At 46.6% G+C, this 12,560-nt stretch overlaps 2 protein-coding genes across 2 annotated transcripts in view; both read left to right on the forward strand.

Annotated features, from left to right (window-relative positions):
• Positions 1–2,328: 2,328 nt before the first annotated feature.
• On the forward strand, positions 2,329–2,668 carry Pigbos1 (PIGB opposite strand 1). Its single transcript, XM_021173399.3, has one exon. The coding sequence runs from the start codon at positions 2,396–2,398 to the stop codon at positions 2,567–2,569; it is 174 nt and encodes a 57-aa protein (XP_021029058.1). The 5' UTR covers positions 2,329–2,395; the 3' UTR covers positions 2,570–2,668.
• Positions 2,669–3,627: 959 nt separating this feature from the next.
• Rab27a (RAB27A, member RAS oncogene family) overlaps positions 3,628–12,560 on the forward strand; it is a 53,199-nt gene continuing 44,266 nt past the window's right edge. Inside the window, exon 1 of the mRNA XM_021172122.3 lies at positions 3,628–4,879. The gene's annotated coding sequence lies outside the window, so the exon portion shown is untranslated. The remainder of the gene's footprint in view (positions 4,880–12,560) is intronic.

The raw sequence follows: 12,560 nt of genomic DNA on the forward strand, positions 1-12,560 counted from the left end.
TCGGGAGAATTACTGTCTCAGCCTCATGAGTGCTGGGATTTAATGCCTAAGCCACCACACTCTGCCTCCTCTTATCTTTGTGACAGGGCCACACTCTTATATAACCGTGGCTGGCCTGGAACTTGCTCTGAAGACCAGACTGGCCTCAAACTCCTGCCTCTGTCTTATGGGTGTTGGGATCAAAAGCATGGGCCATCATGACCAGCAATCAAGGCATTTAAAAAATTAGTTGGTGGGGGCTGGAGAACTGGTTCAAGGCTTAAAAACACTGACTGCATTTGCAGAATACCCTGGTTTGATTCCCAGTACCCATATACTAGCCCGGTGTCTCCGAGGGTACCAGGCATGCGTGCTGTTGCAGATACGTACATGAGGACGAACACCCATACACATAAATTGTCTTTTGTGTGGCCAACTGTATAATCCAGGAGAAGACATGCTTTTCTTTCCTCGGCGAGCTTAAATTATGCCTGAGAACTATTTAGGGCAAGCTCCTTACAGTACAGGAAGGAGTTGCTGATTATTTTTGTGACCTGAGGCTTGGATTAAGGATCCATACCGGAGTCCAGAAAGCGTGTGGCTCCTTCCCTGTGCTCTCCTCATTCACAGCCTCTGACCCAGATGCTGAGGGGGTTGACACGGAACACTGTGTTCTAGAAAGTGCTATGTTGTTCATTTGTCACTTTCTACTGTTTTCAGTTGTTGGATGGAGAAGCAAAATCTCCTCCCCCCACCCCTGTTTTTCTCAAAGAAGGCAAATGATCTGCATTTGATTTCTCCTAAAATATCAAAAGAACTCAACATAATTTGTTTTTGCTTTTTTTGAGATAGGCTCTTACTATGTAGCCTTGGCTGGCTTGGAACTCAGCTCTTTAGACCAGGCTGGCCTCAGACTCACAGAGTCTCTGCCCACACCTGGTGCTGGGATTAAAATCCTGCGCCACCACACCTGGTTCAGTGAAGTTTTACAGCCTCTTAAAAATCGCTTTTGTCATACATCTTGCTTAAAAGAGTTACGGCTACTGCAGAAGGCATAGTGAGGTCACTTGTCCCCTCTCTCTATCATTCTTTAGAGGAAGTTTAAACTGAGACACTCACTTCTGAGTCCTTTCGGACACCTTTTGGAGAAAAAGTATTGAACGGCTTGAAAGCTGTCAGCCATCCCTCCCCCTCCTTTTGCCATTTTGAAAATTACCAGTTTAACCGCTCTGAGAAGACTTCCAGCAGCCATGTTAGTGGCACACGCCTGTCATCCTAACACTGGGGAGGTAAAGGCAGAATTGTAATCTAGAACAGCCTGCCTATCATAAAGAACCAGAACAAACACTCAAATGCAAAATAACTCACAGGCAAATACACACAAAATAACTCCCTGGGAACATTCCGTGATAGACGAGGATGCATCTCTCTCACACCACCCTCGAACTTGCATTCCCTATAGGTTCCTTTTTAAGGTTTTTATTGACTTGTTCTCTGAGAACCTGTTATGGAATCCAGACTGGCCGCCAACTGGCAGTGCAGGCAAAGGGTAACCTTGAGTTCCTGATCCTCTTGCCTGGACCCAAGTGTTGGGAATATGAGCATGTGCTACCATGCCTAGAAGAAATAACAATTTTAATATAAAATATGATTTTTAACTACTGACAATCTCATTGAAATTTTAGAAAATATCCCATAGTAAGCCTATGTGCTGTCATGCTACCCTTGTGTATTTGTATTTATTAGTTAGTGATTCTTGGTTTTTTAAAGATTTATTTTATGTATATGGGTACACCATAGCTGTACAGATGGTTGTGAGCCTTCATGTGGTTGTTGGGAATTGAATTTTTTTAGGACCTCTGCTTGCTCAGTCCCAAAGATGTATTTATTATACATAAGTACACTGTCGTTGACTTCAGACACACCAGAAGAGGGCATCAGATCCCATTACAGATGGTTGTGAGCCACCATGTGGTTGCTGGGAATTGAACTCAGGACCTCTGGAAGAATAGTCAGTGTTCTTAACTGCTGAGCCATCTCTCCAGCCTTAGTTAGTGATTTTTAAATATTACAAAAACATTCATGCCAGAGGAAAGTAGTGACAAGTCTTCTAAAGGGCAGCTGTGGGGCTGGAGACGTGGCCCTGGAGTTAAGAGTGAGCTGCTGTTCCGGAGGACCTGAGTTCAGTTCCCAGCACCTGTGTTAGATGACAACTGCCTGTAACTTTCTGGCCTCCAGACTCCTGCACTCAGTCGCACACATAGCTCAAAATAAAATTGTTTCTAAAAGTTTGCTGTACTAAGTGGTCCTTTTTTTTTTTTTTTTTTTTTGTCCCTTTTCCTTAGAAACAGCTCTGAAGCGGTTTGCTGCCCGGGGAGCATAGCCACCCTCAACTTGTGCGCTACCTGCCGCCGCAATGCTCGGGAGATTGCCACTTCCACAACTGCTTTTTGCCGCCATCCTTGGAATTGCTGGAGGAATGTATATTTATCAGCCAATATTTGAGCAATATTCCAGAGATCAGAAGGAATTAAAAGAAAAGGTGAAGTTGTTGCAAGAATCAGAAGAAAAGGGAGCTAATTCTGCATAAACTGAAATTGTAGACCTTGCTTAAAGTTGTATTGAAATCACACCGACTATTAGTCTAGTAAGACTTTAGGTATGCTTTAAATAAATAAATCATGGGTAAGGAATCTAAGTTATTTATAAAGGTAGTTCTTGGGCTGGAGAGATGGCTTAACGGTTAAGAGCACTGTCTGCTCTTCCAGAGGTCCTAAGTTCAATTCCCAGCAACCACATGGTGGCTCACAACCATCTGTAATGGGATCTGATGCTCTCTTCTGGTGTGTCTGAAGATAGCAACAGTGTACTCATATACGGAAAATAAATAAATCCAGACACACTACAAGAGGGCATCTGAGCCTCATTACAAATGGTTGTGAGCCACCATGTGATTGCTGGGATTTGAACTCAGGACCTCTGGAAAAGCAGTCAGTGCTCTTAACCACTGAGCCGTCTCTCTAGCCTGGCATTTTGTTTTGTTTGTTTGTTTGTTTGTTTTCATTGTTTGCTGGTTTAGAGTATGTCACATAATCTCAGACCAGGCTGAGACATGGACTCTTGGAACCAGATGCATAGTCAAGTCTCAGGGCACAGTGGGAGCCCTAGGTTTCAGGGCCAGCACCTCACCCCCTGGGCAAAGTGATGCAGCTGTGTGCTTCCGGCACTCAGGTGAAAGCAGGAGGATCAGAAGTGACAGACAGTGTGGTTCCCCAGTATAGTTCATAGTGTAGGAAGCCTGGTCCCCAGTGTGATGGTATTGGAAGGTGATACCTCCTTTTTTTTTTTTTTTTTTCTTTTTGGTTTTTTGAGACAGGGTTTCTCTGTGTAGCCCTCGCTGTCTGGGAACTCACTCTGTAGACCAGGTTGCCCTCGAACTCAGAAATCCACCTGTCTTGGCCTCTGGTGATAGCTCCTTAAGAGCTAGTGCCAGAGCTGGGTGGTGGTGGCGGCGGCGCACACCTTTAATCCCAGCACTTGGGAGGAGGCAGAGGCAGACAGATTTCTGAGTTCGAGGCCAGCCTGGTCTACAGAGTGAGTTCCAGGACAGCCAGGACTACACAGAGAAACCCTGTCTCAAAAAAAAAAAAAAAAAAAAAAGAGCTAGTGCCTGAAGGAAGATGGTTGCCTTGCTTTTCCTGGGGAGGCTATTTCTCTTCAGCCCTGATAGAATGATAGCAAAGATTCTGTTCCAGTCCAGTTTATTGGGGTTGCTTACAAGCGTGGGTGACTCCAGTAGCTGCCATCTACAGAAAGCTCCTTGGACACAGTTGAGAAACTGCACTGTGGTGCAGTCCTAGTAGCTACAGACAGGAGGGGTGATTGGGGTGTGCAAGTGGGTGGGACAGCTGGACCGCTGGAGTTTGTGGTGGCAGGCCATAGGGATGAATGAAACTGCATGGACAGAACTTAGCCCAGTCTTCTCAGCATTTTGCTTGTCTTGGAATTGGAGTTCTGAAAGCAACAGAGCAGGCCCAAAGGCCAGTGTGAAGCTCAGAACCACCTTTGGACGGATTTGGCTAATATCCTCCTTCCCCAGGTTTGAGACCCAGACTGCTCACAGAAAACCCTAGGCATCAGTAGAAGGCCACTAGGAGGCAGCAGAGGTTCATAGGATGCTCCCGACCCTGCCGGGTCTTAGCATGTTATGCCACCCCATAATTTCCCTCTTACTGTGCATTAACTGCCCTAACAGTGTTTTAGGACTTCAGGGTGAGTGTAATCCGAGTTAGACTGTGTGCATGTAGACTCCGCTGGCCATTGCCTTCCAGAATAGTGTTTATTTTCTTCTGACTGAATCTTACCTATTTTTCTCGTCATCGAGTCCAGGAACCCCAGTAGGCCATGCCCAAGCTGTCTCCAGGGAGGATGCACAGCCATGAAAAAGCTTTTAGGACAGACCTTTGGAGTCTCCAAGGCACGCCTCGCCTTACCCGGATCCTGGGGCAATTTGAGCTTTTTGTGAATGGCTCTCTTGGTCTCAAGGAAAACCACCCTCTGTGGTTCTCACACCTTTCAGAAGGGGCGAGGAGACCCGTTCCGCGCCAGGCGAGGCGAGCAGTCGTTTCTGTGGCTGGGGGCCTGCGGGCAGGTGACAGGAGGCGGAGGTGGAGGCCGCTCAGGACCCGCCCCCACCGCGCTCTCCTCTACGGGAAGTGATGTGGGGCCGGACGGAAAATAGCGCCAAGCACCCAAAAAAGGCCAGTCGCACGGGGTCCCGAGCTCCATTTGGAAGGGAGTACCTAAGGGATAGAGCACAGCGAGAACGCGGCACGTTGGGAATCTAGCACTGCAGGGACGCAACACCGCAGGGACAGCACCAGACAGAGCACCAAACCGGGTGAGCACTATGCGTTCTGGGCGCGCTGCAGATTGCAGGCGAGCAAATCAGCCCTAGGGCAACCAGGGGACAGATCTTCGGAATGGATGCTGGTTCGCTGGAGTTCCAGGGGCTGGAGGTTATCCCGGGTAGCATCTAGGTGCCAAAATCCCATTAATGAGGGGAAGAGAGATAGGTCTGCCCATCCCTCTCTCCTTCCTTCACTTCGGTTTTAAAGTCTTTGACTTTAAAGTCTTTAAGAGTTCTGCTGCTTTCAGGTGAGAAAGGCTCTCCCTTTTCCTGTCATTCAGAGAACCCAGCTGGTCAGCCTGGTCTTAGAGTCACCCTATCAGAGGTAGAATTGATGGATGACATATTTTGGTCACTTTGCCAAGACCGGGTCTCTGGCCCAGTAGCTGGGTACCGATTTGGAAAGCCAGCTCTGTAATGTAGGAGATCTTGAGGCGTCTCAGCAGCCCCCCTGGCCTTTTCACCTTGCTGTTGTCTGGAGTATTCCCCTAGGCTTCTCTTTCAAGCCCAAGGGCTAACAGCTGTTCTGCCTTAGCTGTTCAGACCAGCCGGGTGAGGAAGGCAGGAGACATTTCGTATTCTTTAAAGCTCTCTGTAGAGTGGAACCGGTATGGGAAAAGTAATCCCTGCATTTGGAAGGTGGACAGAGAAGGATCCAGGGTTCAAGGTCAGCCTTTGCTACATAGTGTGTGCTTGAATCCAGCCTGGGTTACAGGAGACTCTTTCTCAAAAAACAAACAACACCAAAAAGAAAGGGGGGGGGGTAATACAGAAATGCTAAGCACGCCTGAATGGGAGCTGCCGCCTTCTTCTTTTTCCTTGGTCTTCCTCCCCTCGACACCTTTCCGTTTCCTCTCCACAATGTGTCTTATTTGTTGTTGTTGTTTATTTCTTTCTGACGTGGCCCCACCCCACCCCCTCCCTCGCCACCTTTTACGATTGTTTTTGGCTGTGCAGAGTCCCTTGTATCTCTGTGTGGAATTTACAGTCAGCTTCTCAATTCTGTGGCCTTGGCTTTAGAGCACGCACAGGCATTTTGAAGAGGGAAGCCGCCTTTGGGAACCAGACTTTTAACTTCCTTTCCTGATACCTGTTTCCCCCGTCTTAGTAAAGAAATTCCACTCTTATAGAATCTCAGGCCAAACATTCCAGAATCGCCTTCAATTCTCTTCATTCTTCCATGTCTCTTGTCCTCCCTGAACACGTTTTATTGAGTCTAACTTGAGTAGAACTAAATATTTTTTGGTTTAAAAACTTGGTAAGTGGCTGGAGAAATGGCTCTGTCATTTAGAGCACAGGCTGCTTGCTCTTTCTGAGGATCCAAGTTCGGTTCCTAGCACCCACAACAGGCAACTCACAACTGCCTGTAACTCCAACTTCAGAGAACCCAGTGCTCTCTTCTGGCTTCTGCCAGTATTGCACTCATTGCACAAAACCACACACACACACACTTAAAAATAAACAAACTGTAAAATTGGCGTTCACTGAATGCCCTGGTGACTAGGAATACTTGCTGCCTTTGCAGAGGACCTGGGCTTAGTTCCCAGCACCCACATGGCAGCTCACTAACACTGAGTAATTTCAGTTCCAGGGGACTGGATTCCCTTCTCTGGCCGCTGAAAGCACTGCACACATGTGCTGCATGTACATACGTGTAGGCAAAATACTCACACACATGTATTGATCATTTGTGTATGGTGTGATATGTATGGAAGGTCAGAGGACTGTCTATAGGAGTCGGCTCTTTCCTTCCACCCTGTGGATCCAGGGATTTAACTCAGGCTGTGTGGCTTGGTGGTAACTACTGAGCTATCTTGTCTACTTAGTTTTTTGGGGTGTGTGTGTGTGTGTGGTAGTTGAAACATGGCTCCGTTATGTATCCCAGGATAGCTTGGAACCCAGAGTGTAGCCTAGGCCTTAGTCTCCTGAATGGGATTACAGGTGTGCCCTACACCTGGCCACCGCCACATCTGCTCAAATAGCCATTTCTCTACTGTTGGCACCCATCCTGACTACCTTCTCTAGCTGTGTTCCTGCCAAGGCCTCTTAAAGCACTTTCAATCTTGTTCTTATTTTGAAATAGAGATCCCACTTTGTCCTACCTGTCCTCTTCCCCTTCGTAGTGCTGAGAGCAGCACAGAGACATGCCCACCGTGAGGGCCAGGGGTCAGGCTCATTCACTATTGTGTCCGCTGCAATCAGGGTTATTAAGTTGTTATTATTAAGGGGCTGGAGAGATGGCTCAGCACTTAGGAGCATTCAGAGGACAAGGCTCGATTCCCAGGACCCACAGGGCAGCTCACAACCAGCCATAACTCCAGTTCCAGTGGCCCTGATACCCTCTCTGGGCACGGAGGCAGGGGGATCAAAGTTATTCTCTGCTATCTTGGAAGTTCCAGGTCAGCATGCAGAACAAACTTACGGCGGGCTGAGGAGTAATGGCTCCTTCCACACTCCTGCACCTGTCTTGTGATGGTGGCAGCAGGCAGCCCTCTGTCCTGGCCCTGAGAAAATTAGGCAGGGCTGTTTAGTAGCTGACCTATCTTCTGACCTCTTACATTAGTCTAGGGCAAGAGTGGAGTTCTTGGAAATCGAAGGAAATGGGCACTAATTTCTTCATGAATATTTTGCACTATAATGAATGAACCTTTCTGTGGCTTCTAACAGAAATGGCCAACTGTTGGCACTTCATTGGGTAACTACTTTCAGTTGTCAGCTGTTTTTCTGTGTCTTGGCCCATTTCCATGACTACACCCTTTCATTCTTGGGGCTTGAACTCAGGGCCTGGCAGATGCTAGGCAAGTGCTCTCTCATTCACTGAGCCACCCCTGCCTCCAGCCCATCCTTGATTAGACCCTGTCAGCCTGGAGACAGAGTGTCACTCTGGCTCATTTTGAATCTTATTTTGTAAGGAGTCAGAGGCAAAACCAAGTGTAAGACTGTGGCTGAGTGTGCACTTGAGTTACTGGATAAAGCTCCAGGACCATCTCTCTAGTCCAGCAGCTCTCAACCTCCCTAATGCTTCCAGCCTTCCATACCATTCCTCATGTCGTGGTGACCCCAACCATAAAATTATTTTCATTGCTACATTATACGTAATCTTGATACTGTGTTTCCCAATTGTCTTAGGCAACCCCTGTGAAAAATCATTTGACCCCCCCAAAGGGGTTGAGACACAAAGGTTGAGAAGCAACAATTAAGTCTGTACTTTCTTAGCAGGCGTCTTTATAGACCACTTTACCCTACTGAACGGGGCTTCCCACCGAATGAGGAGTTGGGAGGCTTCCCAGTGAGAACTGAACTAATTTGGCCTATAAAGTATGATAACTAATTTTATGGTTACTCTCTTTATCTCTCTCTTTTCCTTCTTTTCTCCCTCCCTCCCTCCCTCCCTCCCTCCCTCCCTCCCTCCCTCCCTCCCTCCCTTCCTCCCTCTCTCCCTCCTTCCCTCCTCCTTCTTCACACACACACACACACACCCCTGAGTGCTGGGAACTGAACTTGGGTTCCCTTTAGGAACAATCCTTCTTAACCATTCAGCCATTTCTCCAGCCTATATATGGGATTTTTTTTTTCAATTGAATTTACCTTCTTCTTTTGTTATTAAGACTTTTCCTGGCACGTGTCTTATTTATAGATTCACTATGAAATAGGAAAGAATTATTTTAACAGATGTATGCAGGAGTTATACACACACATAAAACATATTTCCCAAATAAAATAGAATAAGTTTGATGCTGCTGAAGGACAGAACAATGCTTGCAGCTTAAAGCCTGAGCCCCCCTAAGAAGAAAGCTCTCTTGCAGCCGGGCGTGGTGGCGCACGCCTTTAATCCCAGCACTTGGGAGGCAGAGGCAGGCGGATTTCTGAGTTCAAGGCCAGCCTGGTCTACAGAGTGAGTTCCAGGACAGCCAAGGCTACACAGAGAAACCCTGTCTCGAAAAACCAAAAAAAAAAGAAAGCTCTCTTGCCCCTGTTAAGAAAATGATTGGCTCCTGAAAGTAGCGCTTCCCTTCAAAAGTGCTCCCTTTCTGTGCCCCCTGAGATTTGCTTGGACTGTGTTTGTTTCTCCACTTGGGGATGAGGAAATTTGAGTTGATGATCTGGCTTCCCCTAAGCTGATTAGCCCGAGAGCAGACTCTGGAGATAAAAGCTTTTAGTGAACCTGGTGTCCTGGGGTGAGGGACTGGAATAGTGAACATTTAGCTAGCTAGGGCCTTCCAGTGTGGGGGCTCAGCTCATCATTTCTCTTGTATGATTTGGGGTCCATTAACACATTTTATTTATTGTCAATTAAAATTGAGTGCCTTGTCTAAAAGGGATGGGAATTTTCTCCCTCCCCTCCCCCATCCCCTTTTCTTCTCTCTCACTCCTTTTCCCTCCCCTCTCCCCTTCTCTCTTCTTTCTTTTGTTCTTTCTTTCTTTCTTTCTTTCTTTCTTTCTTTCTTTCTTTCTCTCTCTCTCTCTCTCTTTCTTCTTCTTCTTCTTCTTCTTCTTCTTCTTCTTCTTCTTCTTCTTCTTTCTCTCCTCTCTCCTCTCTCTCTCTCTCTCTTTCTCTCTCTCTCTCCTTCCTTCCTTCCTTCCTTCCTTCCTTCCTTCCTTCCTTTTTTATTTCTTGTCTAATTGGATCTCATGTATGTCAGGCTAGGCTGGAACTCTGTGTAGCTGAGGATGCCCTTGAACTTCTGAGTGTTTGTTTTATGCTAGGACTACAGGTGTGTGTTACCATGCTTATATGAAATTCTAATTTGAGGATAGGGTTTCAAATTTACCAAATAAAAGTGATTCAATTTTTCAATCTCTCTTTAATTTTTTTTCTTTTAAATCAGGGTCTTGAGATGTAGCCCAAGCTAGCTCTTGATCTCCCTGACTCCACCTCCTTATGTGCACCATCACCCCTTATTCCAAAATACACATGTACACAGCTCTAGTTAGAGGTCATGTTTATATACAGGAAATGTGCGATATAGTCCAAAGAATGGCTGAGCCGTGGGTTTCCATGGTGATGGGAATCTGTTAATGGCTCTAGCGCTAGAAACAAGTAAGAGAGCATTAGTTTTACTTTAGTCCTTCATAGTTAAGGAGATCCTTCCCTACAGAGACTAAATCTGTCCACGTCACATAGACTAGGAGGAGGGGCCGGGGCCAGAGCCAGGACCCGTGGCACAACGCCTCCCTTAAGAAGTTATGTATATCCCATAATCAGCTTCCAAACGCTGACACCATTGCATACACTAGCAAGATTTTGCTGAAAGGACCCAGATATAGCTGTCTCTTGTGAGACAATGCTGGGGCCTAGCAAACACAGAAGTGGATGCTCACAGTCAGCTATTGACCAGGCTGGCCTCGAACTCAGAATCCGCCTGCCTCTGCCTCCCAAGTGCTGGGATTAAAGGTGTGCGCCACCACGCCGAGCAGGAAATTATTTTAATTGGGGGCTGGCTTACAGTTTCAGAGGATTGGTCTATTATCACCAGGGTGGGAGTATGGCCTCACACCTTATTGGAGCAGTAGCTGTGAGACCCACAAGGCGGTTTGGGGAGGAAGGGAGTGTGAGCATCAGATGGATTTTTGAAACCTCCAAGCCCACCTCCAGTGACATACTTCCTCCAGTAAGGCCACATTGACGCCAAGTGAGTATGAGACCAGCCTGGGACTATAAAAGACCCTTTCTCAGACAGATAGGCAGACACTGACACTCCCTGGTGAGGGTGGGGTGATGACCCCTGCTGCAAGCTGCTAATGTGATACCTCACAACCGATTATCAGTGACTTGGAAAAGAGAAGCCTCCCAGTGACTCCTGGCAGTGGTGGGTCTTTCGTTTTCAGGCACGGGCACATAGATGAGTGATTTTTCCCCACCCCTACCAAAAATACCCAAGCAAACAAACAAGAAAGCCCATAGTCTACTTTACGTTCTCATGCAGAGCGGAGTGGGATAATGAAGGGTTAGCCTAGTCTCTAATAAGAGAAGCGAAGCCCAGAACAACCAACAGACTGCTTTCCAGAGGCTGTCCCACTGCTGAGCTCTTTCTGGTATTCCTTACTGTTCAAGTAAGACGTGGAATGGAAACTAACACAAGAAATAAAGAAACCCTGCCCACAACTATGAATTAATATTTTTAAATTATTTTTCCATATTCCTTTTATTGCAATATTTTTTAAGTTTTATGTCATAGGACCCAGGAACCAGTTCAATTGATAAGGTGCTCGCCTGGCACACACGAAACCCTGGGTTCCATCCCTGGTACCACATAAACCAAGAACGGTGTCTCAGGCCTGTAATCCTAGCACTTGGGAGTGGGAGGCAGGGGGATCTGAAATTGAAGGTCATTGTTGGCTACATAGCAAGTTCAGGCCAGCAGTCTGAGCTATAGGAGACTCTGTCTCAAACACATGCACAATTCTTAGGTAACCTGAAGGAGCAGAAGGAGGCTCCTGCATGCCAAGCAAGCATGTATCGAGTGGTGTTCCCAGCCACCAGCAAGAGATTTCTATCTATGCATCCAAACAGACTGAAGCTTTATGTCTGACTTCCCCAAGCCAGGCTAGGACTGCAAGAATTAAAGTGCTCACTCTATTATGTTTAGCCAGGTGATTGACGCCTTGTCTTTTTCTCTAACAATACAAATACATAGTAGATTAGTGCGCAGGAACACCCAGAGGATCTGCCATCCACCCACACGGTTGGACAAACCTCAGCAAACAAGAGAGAACAGACTTTTCTGTCTCTTGGCAACCAATTTTATTATGCTTTGACCTGGCAGCTGGAAAAGGCTTAATATGAATTAACCACCATCCAGGTTATGAAAAAAGACCAGGGGCTCTGAAATACGGTTTCCCTAGTGGCAGACAAAACCACGTTCGTTTTCAGGATTGCCTTCCTTCCTTCCTTCATTCCTTCCTTTAAAAAGAGACTTAGTTTTTCCCCCCTGTGTCCGTTTTTCTTGTCTGTATGTCTTGTACCACACTCACGCCCACAGAAGTGAGAAGACGGTACTGGATCCCATCCCCTGGAACTGGAGTTATATAAACTTATTTTAAAAAATGTTCTTAAGCGTATTTATTTTATGTGTATGAGTCTTTTGCCTGCATGCATGTATGAGGAGGTCATAAGAGGGCACTGGATCCTCTGTGACTGGAATTATGGAAGGTTGTAAGCCATAATGTGGGTGATGGGTGCCAAACCCAGGTCCTCTGAAAGAGCAAAGAGGGCCACCCCACCCCACCCTATACATAACTTCTTCTTTTTTTTTTTTAGAATTAATTTTTTTATTAGGTATTTTCCTCATTTACATTTCCAATGCTATCCAAAAAGTCCCCAATACACTCCCCCCCCCACTCCCACTTTTTGGCCCTGGCGTTCCCCTGTACTGGGGCATATAAAGTTTGCAAGTCCAATGGGCCTCTCTTTCCAGTGATGGCCGACTAGGCCATCTTTTGATACAAATGCAGCTAGAGTCTTACTTGAACAGTAAGGAATACCAGAAAGAGCTCAGCAGTGGGACAGCCTCTGGAAAGCAGTCTGTTGGTTGTTCTGGGCTTCGCTTCTCTTATTAGACTAGGCTAACCCTTCATTATCCCACTCCGCTCTGCATGAGAACGTAAAGTAGACTATGGGCTTTCTTTGTTTGCTTGCTTGGGTATTTTTGGTAGGGGTGGGGAAAATCAC

Source organism: Mus caroli, unplaced genomic scaffold (assembly GCF_978045245.1).
Source record: "Mus caroli unplaced genomic scaffold, Mus_caroli_1 scaffold_11, whole genome shotgun sequence".
Classification (NCBI taxonomy): domain Eukaryota; kingdom Metazoa; phylum Chordata; class Mammalia; order Rodentia; family Muridae; genus Mus; species Mus caroli.